The sequence below is a fragment of the Hemiscyllium ocellatum genome, chromosome 5 (genome assembly GCF_020745735.1).
Source record: "Hemiscyllium ocellatum isolate sHemOce1 chromosome 5, sHemOce1.pat.X.cur, whole genome shotgun sequence".
Taxonomy (NCBI): Eukaryota; Metazoa; Chordata; class Chondrichthyes; order Orectolobiformes; family Hemiscylliidae; genus Hemiscyllium; species Hemiscyllium ocellatum.
In genome coordinates this window covers 38,861,583-38,881,339 of record NC_083405.1, presented here as the reverse complement: position 1 = coordinate 38,881,339, position 19,757 = coordinate 38,861,583, and the positions used below count along the sequence as shown (strand labels likewise).

The 19,757-nt window shown below is 41.1% G+C and overlaps 1 protein-coding gene and 1 pseudogene across 4 annotated transcripts in view; one reads left to right on the top strand and one right to left on the bottom strand.

Annotated features, from left to right (window-relative positions):
- LOC132815929 (large ribosomal subunit protein uL23-like) overlaps positions 1–16,654 on the bottom strand; it is a 40,874-nt pseudogene extending 24,220 nt beyond the window's left edge.
- Positions 1–19,757, top strand: part of LOC132815666 (protein PALS2-like) — a 148,085-nt gene that overhangs the window by 13,979 nt on the left and 114,349 nt on the right. The window contains exon 2 of one of the 4 annotated variants that reach the window (XM_060824672.1): positions 19,276–19,338. The exons of 2 other annotated variants lie outside the window; for them this stretch is intronic. In XM_060824672.1, the coding sequence (XP_060680655.1) occupies positions 19,335–19,338 (4 nt within the window). In that variant the 5' untranslated portion in view covers positions 19,276–19,334. Of the gene's footprint in view, positions 1–19,272; positions 19,339–19,757 lie in introns of all 4 variants that reach the window. One more of the 4 variants, XM_060824673.1, reaches the window with a different exon arrangement.

The window sequence follows — 19,757 nt, the reverse complement described above, 5'->3', positions numbered from 1 at the left end:
ATGTTTCAAAACCAGTCAGCTTTGCCGAATATCTTCTGTAGATTTTCTCCAGGTCAGTTTCAATGTTCTGCTGTGCAAACCCCTTCCTAGACAAGTACCTCTCAGAGAGCTCTTGAGCTAGCAGCCTACATTTGTTGGTATTTTTATAATTCTCCCTCAACTACTCAGAATGTTCGATTTTATACCACAAAATATCAGATCTTTTCATTGATTTTAATATTATCAAAATGCTAGATTCAAACTTGATTGGATTTTGGTATCTCAGGGCATAATTTAAACTAGCCAAATTTGAATTTGTTTTTGTCTCATGGCAACACAGCTGATGTTAACTGTTTTGACCAAGTGTTACATTGTTATCTTTATTCAGAACACTTTCTGTGCTGTGTTTGGCAGGCCTTGCTAGCTTTTCAACTCTCTTTTTAAAAGTGCAGGACATCTACACCTTCATAACAATATACATTTGATGTACTACTCAATTTTTTTAAACAAAATATTAGGTGCTACTGTAAACTGTTTCCTTATAAATGGACAATCCTAATTACAGTTGAAAAGTTAAGCTTCTTTCACTCCATATTACCCTGCAGTGCACAGTTTGCTTTGCTTTTAAAAGAATAATTGAGGCACATCATATGTATTTTTTTGCTGAAGGCTACTACTCCTGGAAACGAAATGAAATGCTGGCTGATTGGCCAACAAGCTGGCTACTTCAAGTTTCCTACTGATTTGAGATCAAAGTGTTTAATCGCCAGAGGGCATTTTGGCAAAGATTTATCAATAACTGTAATCTGAGTTAAGGTTTGTATGGGCAATGGAAGAACCAGTAAAACATTTATGTTGGTTAAAGAAATAATGAGTGTTAAAACTCCATTGTAGGTATAAAATATGTAGATTTGAATTTTTTAATCAGGATTAAGTTTATCAAGCTTAGTTTAACCTTCTGCTGTTCTGGGAAATTTTAAATTCATATGGGATATTCAAGGTAGTGTTCTCAAGAATGCAAATGATTACTTAAGAGGGCGTTAGAGTCATAGGGATGTACAGCATGGAAACAAACCCTTCAGTCCAACTCATCCATGCCGACCAGATATCCCAACCCAATCTTGTCCCACCTGCCAGCACCTGGCTCATATCCCTCCAAACCCTTCCTATTCATACACTCATCCAAATGCCTCTTAAATGTTGCAATTGTAGCAGCCTCCACCACTTCCTCTGGCAGCTCATTCCATACATGTACCAACGTCTGCATGAAAAAGTTGCTCCGTAGGTCTTTTTTTTCTCTATCTTTCTTTTCACTCTCACCCTAAACCTATCCGCTCTAGTTCTGAACTTCCTGACCCCAGGGAAAAGACTTTGTCTATTTACCCTATCCATACCCCACATAATTTTGTAAACCTCTATAAGGTCACCCCTCAGCCTCCGATGCTCCAGGGAAAACAGCCCCAGCCTGTTCAGCCTCTCCCTATAGCTCAAATCCTCCAACTCTGGCAACATCCTTGTAAATCTTTTCTGAACATTTTCAAGTTTCACAACATCTTTCTGATAGGAAGGAGACCAGAATTGCACGCAATATTCCAACAGTGGCCTAACCAATGTCCTGTACAGCCGCAACATGACCTCCCAATTCCTGTACTCTTTATCCTGACCAATAAAGGAAAGCATACCAAACGCCTCCTTCACTATCCTATCTACCTGTGACTCCACTTTCCTGCACTCTAAGGTTCCTTTGTTCAGCAGCACTCCCTAGGACCTTCCATTAAGTGTATAAGTCCTGCTAAGATTTGCTTTCCCAAAATGCAGCACCTCGCATTTATCTGAACTAAATTCCATCTGCCACTTCTCAGCCCATTGGCCCATCTGGTCCAGATCCTGCTGTAATCTGAGGTAACCCTCTTCGCTGTCCACTACACCTCCAATTTTGGTGTCATCTGCAAACTTACTAAATGTACCTATAATGCTTGCATCCAAATCATTAATGTAAATGACAAAAAGTAGCGGGCCCAGCATCGATCCTTGTGGCACTCCACTGGTCACAGGCCTCCAGTCTGAAAAACACCCCTCCACACCACCCTCTGTCTTCTACCTTTTGAGCCAGTTCTGTATCCAAATGGCTAGTTCTCCCTGTATCCAAATGGCTAGTATCTCCCTGAGATCTAACCTTGCTAATCAGTCTCCCACGCACTAAGCCACTATCCCTAATCAGTCCTTGCCTTTCCAAATACATGTACATCCTGTCCCTCAGGATTCCCTCCAACAACTTGCCCTCCAACAACCACTGAGGTCAGGCTCACTGGTTTATCATTCCCTGGCTTGTCCTTACCACCCTTCTTAAACAGTGGCACCACGTTTGCCAACCTCCAGTCTTCCGGCACTTCACCTGTGACTATCGATGATGCAGATATCTCAGCAAGAGGCCCAGCAATCATTTCTCTAGCTTCCCACAGAGTTCTCGGGTACACCTGATCAGGTCCTGGGGATTTATCCACCTTTAACTGTTTCAAGACATCCAGCACTTCCTCCTCTGTAATCTGGACATTTTGCAAGATGCCACCATCTATTTCCCTACAGTCTATATCTTCCATATCCTTTTCCACAGTAAATACTGATGCAAAATATTCATTTAGTATCTCCCCCATTTTCTGTGGTTCCACAGAAAGGCCACCTTGCTGATCTTTGAGGGGCCCTATTCTCTCCCTGGTTACCCTTTTGTCCTTAATATAATGTCAAAACCCTATGGATTCTCCTTAATTCTATTTGCCAAAGCTATCTCATGTCCCCATTTTGCCCTCCTGATTTCCCTCTTAAGTATACTACCTACTTTCTTTATACTCCTCTAAGGATTCACTCGATCTATCCTGTCTGTACCTGACATATGCTTCCTTCTTTTTCTTAACTGAACCCTCAATTTCTTTAGTCATCCAGCATTCCCTATACCTACCAGCCTTTCCTTTCACCCTGACAGAAATATACTTTGGATTCTTACTATCTCATTTCTGAAGGCTGCCCATTTTCCAGCAGTCTCTTTACATGTGAGCATCTGCCTCCAAACAGCTTTCGAAAGTTCTTGCCTAATACCGTCAAAATTGGCCTTTCTCCAATTTAGAACTTCAACTTTTAGATCTGGTCTATCCTTTTCCATCACTATTTTAAAATGAATAGAATTATGGTCGCTGGCCCTGTAGTGCTCCCCCACTGACAACTCAGTCACCTGCCCTGCCTTATTTCCCAAGAGTAGGTCAAATTTTGCACCTTCTTTAGTGGGTACATCCACATACTGAATCAGAAAATTGTCTTGTACACTTAACAAACTCTTCTCCATCCAAACCTTTAACACTATATGGCAGTCCCACTTGATGTTTGGAAAGTTAAAATCCCCTACCATAACCATTCTTACAGATAGCTGAGATCTCCTTACAAGTTTGTTTCTCAATTTCCCTCTGACTATTTGGGGGTCTATAATACAATCCCAATAAGGTGATCATCCCTTTCTTATTTCTCAGTTCCAAGTAAATAACCTCCCTCGATGTATTGTATTTCCAGGAATATCCTCACTAAGCACAGCTGTAATGCTATCCCTTATCAAAAATGCCACTCCCCCTACTCTCTTGCCTCCCTTTCTATCCTTACTGTAGCATTTGTATCCTGGAACATTCAGCTGCCAGTCCTGCCCATCCCTGAGCCATGTTTCTGTAATTGCTATGATATCCCAGCCCCATGTTCCTAACCTTTCCCTGAGGTCATCAGCCTTCCCTGTTAGGCCTCTGGCATTGAGATAAATGCAGTTTAATTTATTAGTCCTTCCTTGTCCCTGCCTGCCCTGACTAATTGACTCACTTCTGTTCTCAGCTGTACCCGTCTCAGATCAATCTCTTTCCCCACTATCTCCCTGGATCCCCCCCCCCCCCCCCCCCCCCCCCCCCCACCGTACTAGTTTAAATCCTCCCGAGCAGTTCTAGCAAATTTCCCTAACAGTATATTAGTCCCCTTTCAATTTAGGTGTAATCCGTTCTTGTACAGGTCACTTCTACTCCAAAAGAGATTCCAATGATCCAAAAATGTGAATCCTTCTCCCATATACCAGCTCCTCAGCTATGCATTCATCTGCTCTATCCTCCTATTCCTGCCCTCACTAGCTCGTAGCACTGGGAGTAATCCAGATATTTCTACCCTTGAGGACCTCCTTTTTAAATTTCTGCCTAAATCTCTGTAATCTCCCTTCAGACTCTCAACCATTTCCCTTCGTGTCGTTGGTTCCAATGTGGACAATGACCTCCTCCTGGCTCCTCTCCCCCATGAGAACATTCTGCACCCTCTCTGAGACATCCTTGATCCTGGCACCAGGGAAACAACACACCATTCTGCTTTTTCTCTGCTGGCCACAGAAACGTCTGTCTGTACCTCTGACTACAGAATCCTCTAACACAATTGATCTCTTGGAAGTCGACGTACCCCTCGTTGCATTACAGCCTGTCTCAATACCAGAAACTTGGCTGTTTGTGCTACGTTCCCCTGAGAATCCATTACCCCCTACATTTTCCAAAACAGCATACCTGTTTGAAATGGGTATATCCACAAAAGGCTCCTGCTCTAGTTGCCTCCCATTCTTACCCTTCCTGGAGTTAACCCATCTATGTGACTGTATCTGAGACTTTTCCCCCCTTTCTATATTCCAACCATCACATACTGTTGCTGTTGCAAATTCCTCATCGCTTCTATTTGTCTCTCCAACCGATCCACTTGATCTGATAAGATTCGCATCCAACACCATTTATGGCAGATATAATCCACAGTAACCCTTAATCTCTCTTTAAACTCCCACATCTAAGGAGAAGTACATATCACTGTAAAGACCATTTTTGCTCCTTCATAATCTACAGACACAGAAAATAACACTGTCTTATTCCTCTACAAACACTGTCCCAGGTTAAATTAATAGCTATGGCTTATATTTTAAGTTTAATCAAGAGACTTATCTCCAAAAACATATAATCAAGAAAGAATCCTACTGCAGCCTTTCTCTTGGACAGACGTAAAACAACAATTAACTTATCCCCACACACAGTTGCCTGAGGCGGGAATTGAACCTGTGTCTCTGGTGCTGTGACGCAGCAGTGCTAACAACTGAGCCACCGTGCTGCTATGTTTGCATTAAAAATTGCTTCTTTTCATACTTCCTTAATGCAAGTATGTATCAACTACATTGGGAACTCATGCCAATCATCATTCGTAACCACAATTGCTACAGCACCAAACGAGGCCGTTTGCTTGTTGTCTGTGTTGGCTCTCTCTACCATCCTCTGTCTTTCGGATGCTTTCTATTGTACATCTATACCTGGAGGCATCGCAGTGTGGTTTGGCAACTGCTCTTCCCAAGACTGCAAGAAACTGTGGAGAATTGTGAAAACAGCCCAGCCCATCACAGAAACCAGCCTTCCATCCATTAACTCCATCTATACTTCCTGCTACCTTCAGAAAGCAACCAACATAATCAAAGACCCCTTCCACCCTGGGTATATGTTCTTCCATCAGGCAGAAGATATAAAAGTTTGAATGTGCATATAAATAGATTTAAGAACAGTTTCTTTCCTGCTGTTAGCATTCTCAAATGTTAATTCTGAGCTCTGCATCTTCTCTGCGGCTGTAACACTATATTCTGAATTCTGTCCTGATGTACTCTGTATGCTATGATCTGCCTGTGTAACACAAGAAACAAGACTCTTCACTGTATCTTGGTCATGTGACAACTATAAATCAGTCAATCAATCAATTCCTAGAAGTCTGTGCCTTCTGAAATTTTTTTGCACTTTACAATTTCTTAGCAGTTGAATCAGTTTATAAGGAAGCATAAAAAGGTGATGTCCCAACACACACATGTTCATAGCTAACCTAATATACTAACAAACCTACATACTACAAACAATTGTTTCTTGTTCAAATTAATATTGAAATGAATGGATGAAATGCCAGTCTGCATTCAGGAAGTATTAATCTGGTAAATCAAATACCTCAAAGTTAATTTTGTATGAGAGTGTTGGCAGATTGTGGGCAGCACAAAATGTTCTTTTAATGTTTCCCATGTAGTGAGGAATGTACTATTGCAATATTTGAGTGAGCATCACTGCTCCTGGTTCTGGTTACAGTCCTTACAATGTTGACAAAAAGCCAGTAATCATTCCTAATGGAACTTCCTTCACTTTCTGAAGTTTCAAGCTTGATGCTAAAATAAGGTGTATTAAAGCCATCTTCTGGGATAGTAATGACCCAGATCAACCATTGTTCACTTAGTATCACAAATACTAACAAATTGACGTAAGCCTACCACTTCCAGACCTGAAAATAAAATTTGGACTGTGACCTCGCAGGAAAAGCTTGAGTGATTTAGTGTCTAGTGACTAGATCTAAATAACTGAGCAGACTTTTTAAAGAAGTTAAAGATATTGCAGAGTTGTCATATGCAATTATGAAGTGAGTAGCCATAAATCTTGTTTGTCTTTTATTTTAAAGTACTATTTATGATTGCAAGTAAAGTTTGTGAAGTATTGGTAATACTATTTGCTAGTGGATAAGAGAAGTAGCAGGACTGTGCAGTCTTTGAGTGCATGTACTGTGAGAATGGCATGTCCTTGCTATTTTCTGAACAAGTGGTTATTCAGGACACTTTTTTTTCTGTTCAAACACTTCCAGTGTCCTGGATAACCATTTTGTGCAGGAAGTGTTGTCCTTTGTAGCAGCTTGAGCCTAGAGTTCCAAAATGTGAGCAGCATTTGGTGTCACTGTGGTGTATTTGACAGGTTGAAAGCTTTGTGGATAACCTGTTTTGGAGAGTCTCGAGTCTGTGACACCACAAATGGCTGAACTGTACAGGGGGGCTGGAAGAAATTTGGAAAAATAATATTGATGAGCAATTCGATAGTTAAGGGCACATCGAGGTATCTCTGTGTGGCCACAGACACACCGTCACCCTCCTAGTGTCAGGGTCAGGGATATCACTGTATGGCTGCAGAGCACCCTGAGGGAACAGTGGGAACAATCAGCAGTTGTGATCCGGGTTGGTGTCCTCCTACAGTCAGAATTTAAGGAACTAACTCTGAAATGAGCAAATAGCACCTCAAAATTGGTAATCTCTAGTTTGCTCTCAGTGTCACATGCCTGGGAGTACAGAAATCGGAGGATAAAGGTAGATGCATGTATGGCTGGTAGGATAGTGCAGGAGGGAGGGTTCAAGATTCTTTGGAGATTAGAACTGGCTCTAGGGAGGTTGTTCTATGCAGGCTGGACAGGTTGCATTTAAACAAAGCTGGGACAGGGCTCCTTGTGACCTGTTTTGCTACTGATATTGGAGAGGGTTTAAATGAACTTGGCTGGGATGCAGGAAGGAATGCACACAGCACTTAGTAATCCAGAGCCCCAACCTAAAGTTCTGGAGTGGGTTGTTACTATGGCAGATGGAGAAATTTTTGTTCAATTTTTTAAAAAGTCTAGAATTACAAACTAGCATAAAGATCACCATGAAATCATTGATTCTCATGAAAACTCCTCTTGGTTCATGAAATCTGCTTTCCTTATCTGGTCTGGCCTCTATGTGCCTCCACACCCACAGCAATGTGATTTTTATTAAGCAAGCCACAGAGCTTTATCAAGCTGCTCCAAAATGTAAACAAAAGGAATGTAGCAATACGTGTGATGGACATTGATTTAGGTACTGGAAATGATGACGTAAACAGCTCTGTCGATGCTGCAAACATCGAGGGACTTGTGCCAAAACTGGGTGGCACAGACTATAGTAGTTGGGCAGCTGAAGAAGGGCTTATGCCCGAAACGTCGATTCTCCTGCTCCTCGGATGCTGCCTGGCCTGCTGTGGTTTCCCAGCACCACCTTTTTCAACTCTGGTACTTCAGCATCTGCAGTCCTCACTTTCTCCCAGCTGCTTGACCAAGTCATACTCATGTAATCATACCTTTTTACAGGCAACGTCTGAGATACTATCACTATCCCTGGGTATGACTTATTTCAGATTCCATTTCCTTTTGAGATAAGGTGATTTGCTTTTCCTATTACCTGCTGAACTTGGATGCTAGCATTTTGTGACTTGTGCACGAGGACCCCCAAATCCCTCTGCGCTTTAGCTTTCTGCAGTCTTTCTTCACTTAAATAATTCTTCTGCCAAAGTGTAAAACCTCATGTTTTCTTCACATCTGCTGAAATTTTTTTTCCCACTAGCTTGATCTGATTGTACCCCTTTGATAATACCCCTCTGCAAACTTTGTTATCCTCACCACTTGCCTTCTCACCTATTCTTGGCCCATCTGCAAACTTGGCTATAGTATATTTATTTTCCTCATCCTATTCGATATGTGTAGTAAACAATTGTGGCTCCAACACTGATCCCTTTGGCACTTGCTGTAGGTTTCCATTCAGCCCCCAAAGGTATTTTCTCGTGTTGACAGTTAATTAAATAATTTATTCCTCCCCACCCCGCCAACATTTTTTTTAAAAAAAAAAATTCTGTTCCTTGATTATTTGGAATCCTATTAGTATCTTCTACCATGACGACTGATGCAAAATATTTATTCAACTCTGCTGCCATTTCCTGGCCCCACGTTATCATTTACCTAGCCTCAATCTCTAAGGAGCCTGTGTTCACGTTGACCTTTTTTTAATATGTATGGATTTAAAACCACTCTTACTCTTTAGTTTATCTTTTCCCTCTTTATTGTTCAGATGGTCACCTTTTGTTTGTTTTTAAAACTTCTTCAATTCTTTGGGCTTACCAGTAACAACATTTGTCACGTTGGATGCTTTTTTTCTTTCAATTGATAATATTCTTCCTTATTTATCCTCTTCCTAGAATCCTGGCTGCTAACTGGGATATGTCTTTACCGTGACTCATGAGTTTTATTTTTTAAATCCTCTGCCATTGTCCCTGAACAAACTCTTTTCCCAGTCCACACCAGTCAATTTATAGATTAGATTACTTAGTGTGGAAACAGGCCCTTCGGCCCAACAAGTCCACACCGACCCACCGAAGCGCAACCCACCCTTACCCCTACCCCTACATATACCCCTTACCTAACACTATGGGCAATTTAGCATGGCCAATTCACCTGACCCGCACATCTTTGGACTGTGGGAGGAAACCGGAGCACCCGGAGGAAACCCACGCAGACACGGGGAGAACGTGCAAACTCCACACAGTCAGTCGCCTGAGGTGGGAATTGAACCCAGGTCCCTGGCGCTGTGAGGCAGCAGTGCTAACCACTGTGCCACCGTGCCGCCCTTTTGTTTTGTACTTACCCTTGTTTAAATGTAGCACTGTTATTTCCAACCCAAATTTCACATTCTGAAAATGCTAAATTCTGCTGTTTCAAACTGTTTGAGCAGAACCTTCTCTCTATTCTTATTGTTCCAGAGATTGACAACAGCTACATTCGCCCCCTCTCCCCAACCCACAGGAGATGTCCTTAACCCTGGTATGGGCAGGCAACGCAGCCTTTGTGATTCATGGCTGTGGAGAATAGTATTCCCCTAATTATACTCTTGCTACTACTCTGTTCCATTTTCTCCTCCCACTTGAATGGCACTCTGCACCACTGAAGGGCTTTTGTCCGAAATGTCGATTTTTTTCCGCTCTTCGGATGCTGCCTGACCTGCTGTGCTTTTCCAGCACCACTCTATTCTTGACCACTGTGCCAAGGTTGATTATTTCTTGCTGTCCATGAGGATGAGCTAATTATAGGGTTGGAAGGTGTAACATCTATGCAGGTAGAGGTGAGGAACTGCAAAGGCAAAAGACCCTGATGGGACCGTGTCCTCTAGCAGTTGTTAGGATGTGGGGTGATTAGGACCTGCACTATTGCAATAATAGAGATTTCATTGTGGATGGGAAAATCAGATTAGTAGCTGATCCCATGAAGTGGAGGTAATGTATTGTTTACAGTGAATTTCTAGAGCAGCTTGAGGTAGAGCCCTCTCGGAAGCAATACCGGATTTCTGATGGTTAATGAAGGAGACTTGATTGGGGTGGTTAAGTTAAAGGAAGCCCTGGGGGTAGTAACCACATTAGGATAGAATTCGCCATGCATTCTGCGATTGAGAAGCTGGAATCTGCTGGTATAACACTTGTGTTAAGGAAACTAGAGTTGAGGGAGGAGTTGGTCAGAATTGGTTGAAAGAGGAGCCTAGTAGGGGGACAGTAGAGCAGTAATGGCAGGAGTTTCTGGGGTTAAATTAAGATAAAGCTCTGCTCTGGTTCCTAAGGAGGAAGAAACGTTCGAAAGGGAGGATGAGGCAACAATGGCTGGCGTTCATTTAAAAATTCCTATAGGAATTGAGGGCTACGGGGAGAATGTGGGTAAGTGGAGTTGAAATGCTCATCAGCCATGATTGAATGGCAGAGTGCACTCGATGGGCCGAATGACCTTACTTCCACTCTGTCTTGTGGTCTTATGGTCTTAAAAAGCATACAGTGTGGTGAAAATGAGTGGGACACTTTTTTAAAAAGCAGCAGCATAAAACTACAAAAGCAGTAAAGGAGGAGATGGACTATGAAAGTAAACTAACTGAACGTGAAAAGAATGCAAACATTTTTTAGACTTAAAATGGAGAGGGGCAAGAGTGGACATTTGACTGCTGGAAAATGATGCTGGAGGATTAGTAATGGGGAACAAAGAAATGGCAGAGGATCTGAATAAATACTTTGCATCAGTCTTCATGATGGGAGATGCTAGTAGCATCCCAGAAGTTTGAGTCAGGAGGTGGGGTGAATGTAATAGCCAGCACGAAGTAAATGTTGCTGAGGAAGCTGAAAGGTTTGAGGGTGGATAAATTGTATGGACTAGTTGAATTACACACAGGTGAGGAGAGCTGAGGAGATTGTGGGTGCATTCCTGATGAAGGGCTTTTGCCCAAAACGTCGATTTTCCTGCTCCTCAGATGCTGTGTGACCTGCTGTGCTTTTCCAGCACCACTCTGATCTCCAGCATCTGCAGTCCTATGGATAAGAAGAATAAGCTGACTGGTAGAAGACCGAAAATGCGTATAAAGGAGTGTCTTTAAGGATGGCAGCTGGTGACTAGTGGGGTTCCACAGGAGTCCGTGTTATGACCACAACGATTCACGTTGTATATTAACTATTTTGGGAGAAGGAACTAAGAGTATTGTTGTTCATTTTACAGGTACACAAAGATTGGTGGAGGAACATAGTGTTGAAGAAGTGGGGAGGCTGCAGAAGGGCGTGGACAGGCTGCGATAGTGGGCAATGAAGTGTCAGATGGAATACACTGAGAAAGTGTGAGATTATGCACTTTAGTAGGAAGAATAAAGGCATAGGCAATTTTTTGAATGTGATAAAGCTTCAGAAATCTGAAGCACGAAGGGACTTGTTAGCCTGAATTAGGACTCCCAGGTTTGGCATTTGGGAAGGCAAATACAACGTGAGCATTGGCATAACAGGGCTAGAAGGTGAGCAGAGAAGTTTGTAGCCATCCCTAAACTGGTGAAGTTGAAAGGTCTGAAGGTGGATAAATCACCTGGACCAGTTAGACTACACCCAGATGAGGGGAGAGCTGGCGAGATTGTGGATGCCATTGGTGGTGATCCTTCAGGAATCAGTAGAGTTGGGAAGGATTCCAGAGCTCCGGAAAATGGCTAATGTAATTCCCCTGTTTAGGATTTGGGCCATGTAATCCACAATGAACCTGGATCCAAACCTCCTTAAGCTGCAAGTGCTTACTAAGATGGTTTTGCCTTGGAACGCCTCGGTGTCCAGCAGCGCACTCCATGCTGCAGCATCAACACATCGCCTGTCCTGCTATCCCTGTTAAATTTTATTTTATTTAACTTTTAATGAATTAATAAAGATTGGAGACATTTGAACTGTTTTCTGTTGAGTGGTGATTTTAATAGAGATATTTACTACTATGAGGTGTCTGGTTGGAGCAGGTGGGGGAAAATCTGTTGCCGTTCGTAAAATCCTTGGCAAAAAGATATTTAAAAGTGACATTTTAAAAAAAAACAAGTGAGTGGTTTAAGATCTAGAATATCTTTTCAGAGACTTTGGTGTTGTGTTCAGTTGAAACATTCAAAAAGGCTTTTAAAAAATATGTAGAGCTGTAGGGAAAAGGCAGGGAAATGACACTAGGTGAATTGCTCATTTGGAAAGGTGATGTGTACCTGATTCAGTTATCTGAAAAGGTAAAAGAAATCTAAACCTGCCTATTTGAGAAATGAAGGATATATTCCAACAACCATGTTTCATTCGGAGTAATGCTGCAGGTTTTTACAGAAGGTTATTTTAGACGAGCTTCTTATTCCATTTATTGCTAAATTCTCAGTTTGAATAAGAAAACTAACACAGGATTTATATAAAGTGGAAACTTGATTATCTGAACATAATGGGCGGGCACTATTTCATTCGGATAATTGCCGATTTGGAAAATCGATTGGAATGCCTTTCCTCTGTGGCTCGGAGTTTTAAATCTGCTCCCTATTCAGGAGACGAGCAGCAGCGCACAGCATGTGGGATCCTGCCCCCAATACCGCACCTCTCTCACCCGTCCTACCCCCGCCGTGGTCCAACATTGCCCGCCCACCCCCAGTGCAAAGTGCATGAGCCCCCTGCCCCCAACCATGCCCCCCACTCCCAAACCAGTCCCACCCCTCTCCCCACGCCCCCAACCCTCCACCTCCTAGCACAAAATGTGCCAGCCCCTGCCCCCAAAACAATCCCCCCCCCCCCCCCCCCCCCCACCTCCGGGGAGTCCAGACTGCACACCAACAACCAGGTGGCTGCTTCTGCTACAGCTGTGGGAAAAGTCTCCAAATAGAACGCGCGTGCGCACACAGCCACACACACACAACGTTTAACTGCAAATTTTTGCAGTATGTTTGCCCTGAACAGGACAATGTTGGGGAGATTATTCTTGGGAGGTGGGGGGTGGGTGGGGTTAGGGTTCACCCCTCTGTAGAATTCCAGGGAAAGTGTGGGAAGAGAGAGAGAGAGGATGGGAAGTCAGTCATTTGGAGACAGTACCTGTTTAATCACTGTAAACAAAAGATGCGATCACTGATGGAAACACGTCTTTGATGTAATGTTTCTATTGGGACCTCGAGATCTCATTCGGATAATCTGATTTTCAGATAATTCAAACAACCTCGATTGTTTGGATAATCGAGGTTCCTCTGTAGTTTTGTTTTGCATACTTTAGAGCAACTTTTAGTTGCTGTTATTGAATAATAGAATGGTTGCAGAGATGTTTTGACCCATTATGCCCTTGGTAACTAACTTGCTACAAGAACAGCTCCCCTGATCTCACTGCCTATCGCTGTGCAAATTTATTTTCTTCAGATGTTTGTCCATTCCAATTCACTTTTTGAAAGTCTCAGGTGAAACTGCTGCCTCCACACGTCCAGTATGTACTCCAGACTCTACCACCAGCTGAATTATTTTCTTGTTGCCATTGCTTTTTTTTTTGCCAATTGCCTTGATCATGTCAGGAATTTGTCACCAAATCTGTGAATGGCAAACTACCAAAAGAAGGAAATAATTTGATAATTGTTTCATTACAACAGATTGACTCTTAGTTGCTCGAACAGCAGAGAATTTGCTTATACTACTTTGAATGGTGTGAGATTCCAATGCACCCAGCTAATCAAGCAGGTGCAATTTTATTATAATTTCTGATCCAAAAGATGCCACTGCCTACTGGTGCAAAAAGTATTTTGAAGGCGTGTCCAGTGATGAGGTACTGTATAACTAAAGCAACATTGCTTAATTGTTTGTTAATTCAGTCTCCTCATTTGGAATCCATAAATAGCTGAATGTCAGTGACTTGATGCTATGGCCTGTATTTTAGGCTTGCATGTACTGCAGTCTATTTCTGTAAGTATCATACTTGGAACATTTATTTAGCTATGTTATTTCTGCTATGCCTGCCTTTGCACTTAAATGTTTTATATCTACTGCCAGTGACTCTATAACATCACTAACTTCTGCCTATTACACTGGCATGGTCACATAATGAGAGTAACTTTTTCATTGTCTGAGTTATTTTTATCTGAAAGGACTCCTCATTTTTCTACACCGTTAGTCTGTCTTTTGAGGTCTATTCAGTTTTCTAACTTGCAGTGTGAGTAACTCCCTAATATTGTTACCTGATTGCACCCTGAAGCATGTACTAACCAATCAACTTTTCCTAAATTCTGAAAATGTAACATTCATGAAACCAGTTGACACGAGGAAGAGCAGAGGGAGAACAGAGAAGGCACACTTACAAAGAGCTGTATGTGTAAAATTCAGTTAAACATGTTAGAGCAGGAATTGTGAATTGACTTGAACCCTGACCCCTTGGCTCAGGTTTGGGATAGTATTACTGTACCACTAGAACCTACCCCCTATAGCCTTGTATGCTGCACATTGTGAAGTCAGTTCATGTTTGTTTTTAATTGACGATAATTTGCCTGTAGTTAATGTTTAGCTTGTGTTAATTTTGGATGTTGGGATGTGTGGTTAGTTGAAAGTTTTCAATGTTTTCTTTGTTTGACTCTTTACAAGGAAGAATATTATTACACTGGTACTTTTGTGCCTTTATTCTTTTACTAAATCATTGTAATTTCAGATTTCTTCTAAAGTAACAGCATATGTAAATTCATGGTGTAATATAAAGAATTAGTGTGCTGCAAACACAAAATTGAGAGGGAATGGAAATGTGGCTTGAAAATAACTAGTCACTTAATAGATAATCTAAAATGAACAGAAGATAGACGAGGGAGAGTGGAGGTTTGGGGCAGTAATGGTTATGGAAAAAATTTGTAGTACAGTCTGTTCTGATATAACACAATAGTTCCATCCACCTGCGATCCCGCATTTATAAGAAAATTGCGTAATAGTACCAATTTAAATTACCGGGACTAGAATCCCGTTATAGCCAATACAGGTAAGGAAAGTTTCCAACTGAAGAATTTAGACCATTATTTGTAGAATGCGTTCTAGCCACTTCGCGTTATAGAAGAAATGCGTGTTATAACAGAACCAACTGTATTGGAAAGATGGGGTAAAGATAGTGTCCATTTGGGATGCAGAAGAACTTGTAGTTGTTATCCATGTTAGGAACATTTTTGAATGTGGTAAATGACAGTCAAATCTCAGCTGAGTCTTGGAATTATGACAGACTTTAATGAGCACCAAGGCACTGGAGGACGATCCATAGGACTTCAAGACTGAGAGAATCAAACACCTTGGTCAGGTCTACAAAAGTGAAGAACAATTCTAAAATTTTCCTCGTAATGTGAGACTCCAGCACAATTCCAAAATGTGTGAAGGAACAGAGCTACATGGAAGTGCAAGTGGCAGGACGTGCTGAGTGGTTAACAAAGGATAGATTGTGTTGAGCTTCATATATTGTGCTATTGTATAACGAAGCAGACGTTATGCTGAGCCAGTAAAAACCAGCAGAGATTGAGCAAGATTATAATATTAAATTTACTTAATAGTTTTATTGAGATACTAGCACAGACATTTAAGTTCAGTTGAAGTTCTCCTCCGGTAATGAGGTAAGTAACGAGAATGTTAACTTGTTGCTGTGCAGAGAGATGTTGTACATGGCCAAAGAGAACAGTGTAATCTAGAAACTTGGATTGTGTATTTTTGTCTAAGAATAAATTGGAAACTTTTGATAGTGTGTAATTTTTGGGAAATGTTTCCTTCTGAAAAAGGAGCAGGTAATTCTTAAGCTTGAGTTCTGTGAGGCAGTACCTGAAATATCTCCATGGGCTGTCAAGCAAAGATATTGTGATTTCAATTAAAAATATAGATATCTTAGCACAGATAAATCATCAGGTCTTTTATCAGAATTGTTTAGGGCCATAGAATGATTACAGCATAGAAAGTAGGTCATTGAGCCAGATTTCCATGGTGACTCTCTGTACTGTCCCACACTCCTGCCCTATCTCATGGCCCAATAACTTACTCCTCTTTAAGTAAATATCCATTTCTTATTTGGATATTACATCTGCCTCTGCCATACCCCCAGGCTGTAAATTCCAGTTCCGAACCGCACATTTAACATAAAATCACGTCACCTTCTGTTCTGTTACCAGTTATCTTAAATCTTTCCAATCTTTGGGAACAGTTTATTTCTACTTGTTCTGTCCAGACTTCTTTGTACTTTTGAACACTGTTTTGAATCTTCTCTGCTTTCTCTTCCCGAAGAAGACTGACCCCCTGCTTCTCACTGGTCTATCCATGTAATTGAGGTCCCTTACCCTTGGACGTTCTTGGTAATATTTATTGCACTGCCTTTAATGTCTTCAAAACCTGCCCAAAATTGGCTGAGCTAGTGTTTAATAGAGGTTTTTCCATTCTCATTATTACTTGATTTTGTACTCTGCTGTTTAATAATCTCCAGATCCTACCTTTCATTGACCATTTTTTCATTCTGCCGTGCCACCTACCATCAATTAATGCACGTGTATCCCTCAGTCCCCTCCTTCTGCTTCTGCACCCCTTTGCTATTGTGTCCTTTATTTTATATTGCTTTTCGTTGTTCATCCTGCCAAAGTGTATAACTTAACACTTGTGCATTAAATCCTGGCTGCCATAGTCTTACCGTCATCGAGATGTACAGCACGGAAACAGGCTGTATGGTTCAGCTTGTCCATGCCAACCGCTTATCCTACATTAATCTAGTCCCATTTGCTAGCATTTGTCCCACATTCATCTGAACACTTTTTCTATTCACATACCCATCCAGGCGCCTTTTTAACTGTTATAATTGTACCAGCATCCACCTTTTCCTCTGACCGTTCAATCCACCCTCTGCATGAAAAGGTTACCCCCAAGTCCCTTTTAAATCTTTCCCCTCTCACCTTGAACCTATGCCCTATAGTTTTGGATTTCCCCATCCCAATAAAATACCTGGACAATTCACTCTATCCATGTCCTTCATAACCTTTATAAACCTCTCTAAGGTTATCCTTCAGCATCAGCTCGAGGGAAGATATCCTCAGCCTATTCAGCCTCTGTTGTAGCCCTCCAACATTCTTGTAAATCTTTTTTGAATGCTTTGAAGTTTCACAACATCCTTCCTAGAGCAGGGAGACTAGAATTGTGCGCAGTATTCAATAGTGGCCTAACCAATATCACGTACAGCAACAACATGACCTCCCAACTCGTATACTCAATGCACTGCCCAATAAAGGCAAGTGTACAAATGCATAGATCACTACCCTATCTACCTGCAACTCCACTTTCAAGGAACTGTGAACCTGCATTCAAGATCTTTGTTCAGCAACACTCCCCAGGACCTTACCATAAGTCATGCCCTGATTTGCCTTTCCAAAATGTAGCACCTCACATTTATCTAAATTTAAACTTCATCTGCCACTCCTCTGCCATCTGATCAAGGACCTATTGACCTCCTGAGGAACCTTCTTCATTATCTATTACACTATCAATTTTGGTGTCACTTGCAAACTTACTTACCATACATCCTAAATTCACTTTCAAATCATTTACATAAAAGACAAAAAAACCAATGGATCCCAGCACCGATTCTCGTGGCATACTGCTGGTCACAGATCCCCAGTCTGAAAAGCAATCCTTCACCACCATCCTCTGTCTTCTACCTTCAAGCCAGTTCTGTATCCAAATGGCTAGTTCTCCCTGTATTTCATGTGATCTAACCTTGCTCACCAGTCTCTCACGGGGAACCTTGTCGAACGCCTTTCTGAAGTTCGTATAAATCACGTCCACTGCTCTGCCTTAATCAATCTTTTTTGTCACTTCTTCTTAAAAAAAAACTCAATTTCAGTGAAATCTGTCAACGTTTCTTCCATATTTCACAAGGCTTCCAAGTTTAAAGTCATCTGCAGGTTTTTGAAATTGTGTTCTCGTATACCTAATTGTGTTTTTTGTCTAATTTCTGTATCTACTATTATTGTTGTCAATAATATGTTTGGTTAAAGGAACTTTTTGAATAGTTTTCAGAAGAGGAGCTTCGGTTTCAATGTGGAGGATGAATGGGTGAAAATAAGTGTTGTAGTAATGGTAAAGTAACCTACTTGTTTTCCCCTGGATTATAGTTTCTGACTTGAGATAGTGCATGACACAAATATTGAAACTCTCTTTTTTAAATCTTTTGAGTTAAATATAGATCAACAGTTATAGTGCCATACACTTGTACAATTTATCTTATGTCTGTGATGGAAGGAATGCATTGGTAATCTAATCTCAATACTCCACTGTTAGTGTAAATGTATTGATTCAATCTACAGTATAACAGATTGATTTCCTTTGGTACTACTATCCACAATAAGTGTCTTTGACCAGGCTTCTTTTTTAAGGAACTGAAAACAATCTGTTTATTGTATACAAAATGTATTTTTAAAACAAATAACAAATGCTGGTTAACATTGAAAATGTTGAGGGCAATTTTACTAAAAACATTTGTTTTCAAATCTGTTACAAAAATTTTTTTTATAGTCAGTACATCATTTTAAGAAATGTGCTTAAGTGATATCATATCCTCTCTATATGTCATGACTTGAGGGTGTAAGGGTCTCCTGTTTCATCGTACTCAGGATCGCCTTGAAGCATGACACTCTACAAAAGGTGTGCTGCTTTGTGCAATCTAAGTTTAATGTACCCCAGACCCTTAAGCACCAGAGAGATGTTAATTATCACAGCTTACTATTAAATACATCCATTGGATTCTTCAGCGATAGCCACACCTAGCTTCCTGTATGGCAAGGAATAACAAGACTATTGTTGCATCAGGTAAAATAATATGCTGGAGGCAAAAAATGCATCAAAACAATCATTGTAGAGACCTCCTAGGTATGAAATTCAGAATTGTTTATTTTTATGGCCTTTTCTACCTTAATTGAACTGTCAGTCTTGTTCTTTTCGCTTTTGAAAATTTGACATTCCACTGTAGAATATTTATCTAGTGTATTTTGGGACAATGGTTACAGTGAAAATTCACTGTAGTAGTTATATCCTTTTTTTTATTGCTTTTGACATTGTCCTGTCCCATTCTGTTTTGAGCTGTAAAGATCGTCCATCATTCCTCCTCCCTGTTTGCCACGCTGCCTAATTTTGAGATCTGAAGATTTTTTTGTATCCTGTGTCCAAATGCGTTTTATGACTTGAAGAATGGCAAGTCCCGGCACAGACGACACATATCTGCCCGATCACTACCTACATGGAGCATGTGCTGAACCCAGTTTTCTTTTGTCTTTCCTGCCTTTCCACGACATGATTGGATGAAATTGTGAAGCAGGCTGAATTTGGAGCTTATTTTGCATATCCAGGGTGCAGGTACATCAGTCAAGAACACACATGGGTAAGTGTGATGCAGATTGTAAATGTACTGCAGATTGCCTTTCAGAAGATTTTAAAAGTTTGGGAAATTGCTGAGAGACATTGTATAGTGCAAGCATGTTTAAGATGCAGTTAAGTGTTTATGTGGAGTTGCATTTTGAATTAATATTAATGCTTAATACTAATGGCTGCTAATCTGTTGTATTCATTCTACCACTGATTTGACTCAAATGGCATTGTGTAAATACAGAACACAAAGATGGTTTATCCTATTTTAGCACAGACTGCCACTGAGCCCTTCAGTGAATATAACTGCTCCTTTGGGGTGTGGAGGAGGACCGTGTATGTAACAACAGAATACAGCACACACAGCCTTTCAACTGATGGGTTCTGAGAGCTGTATGCCATTTATTTCATAAAGTTCTGACTAGAATGCTGCTT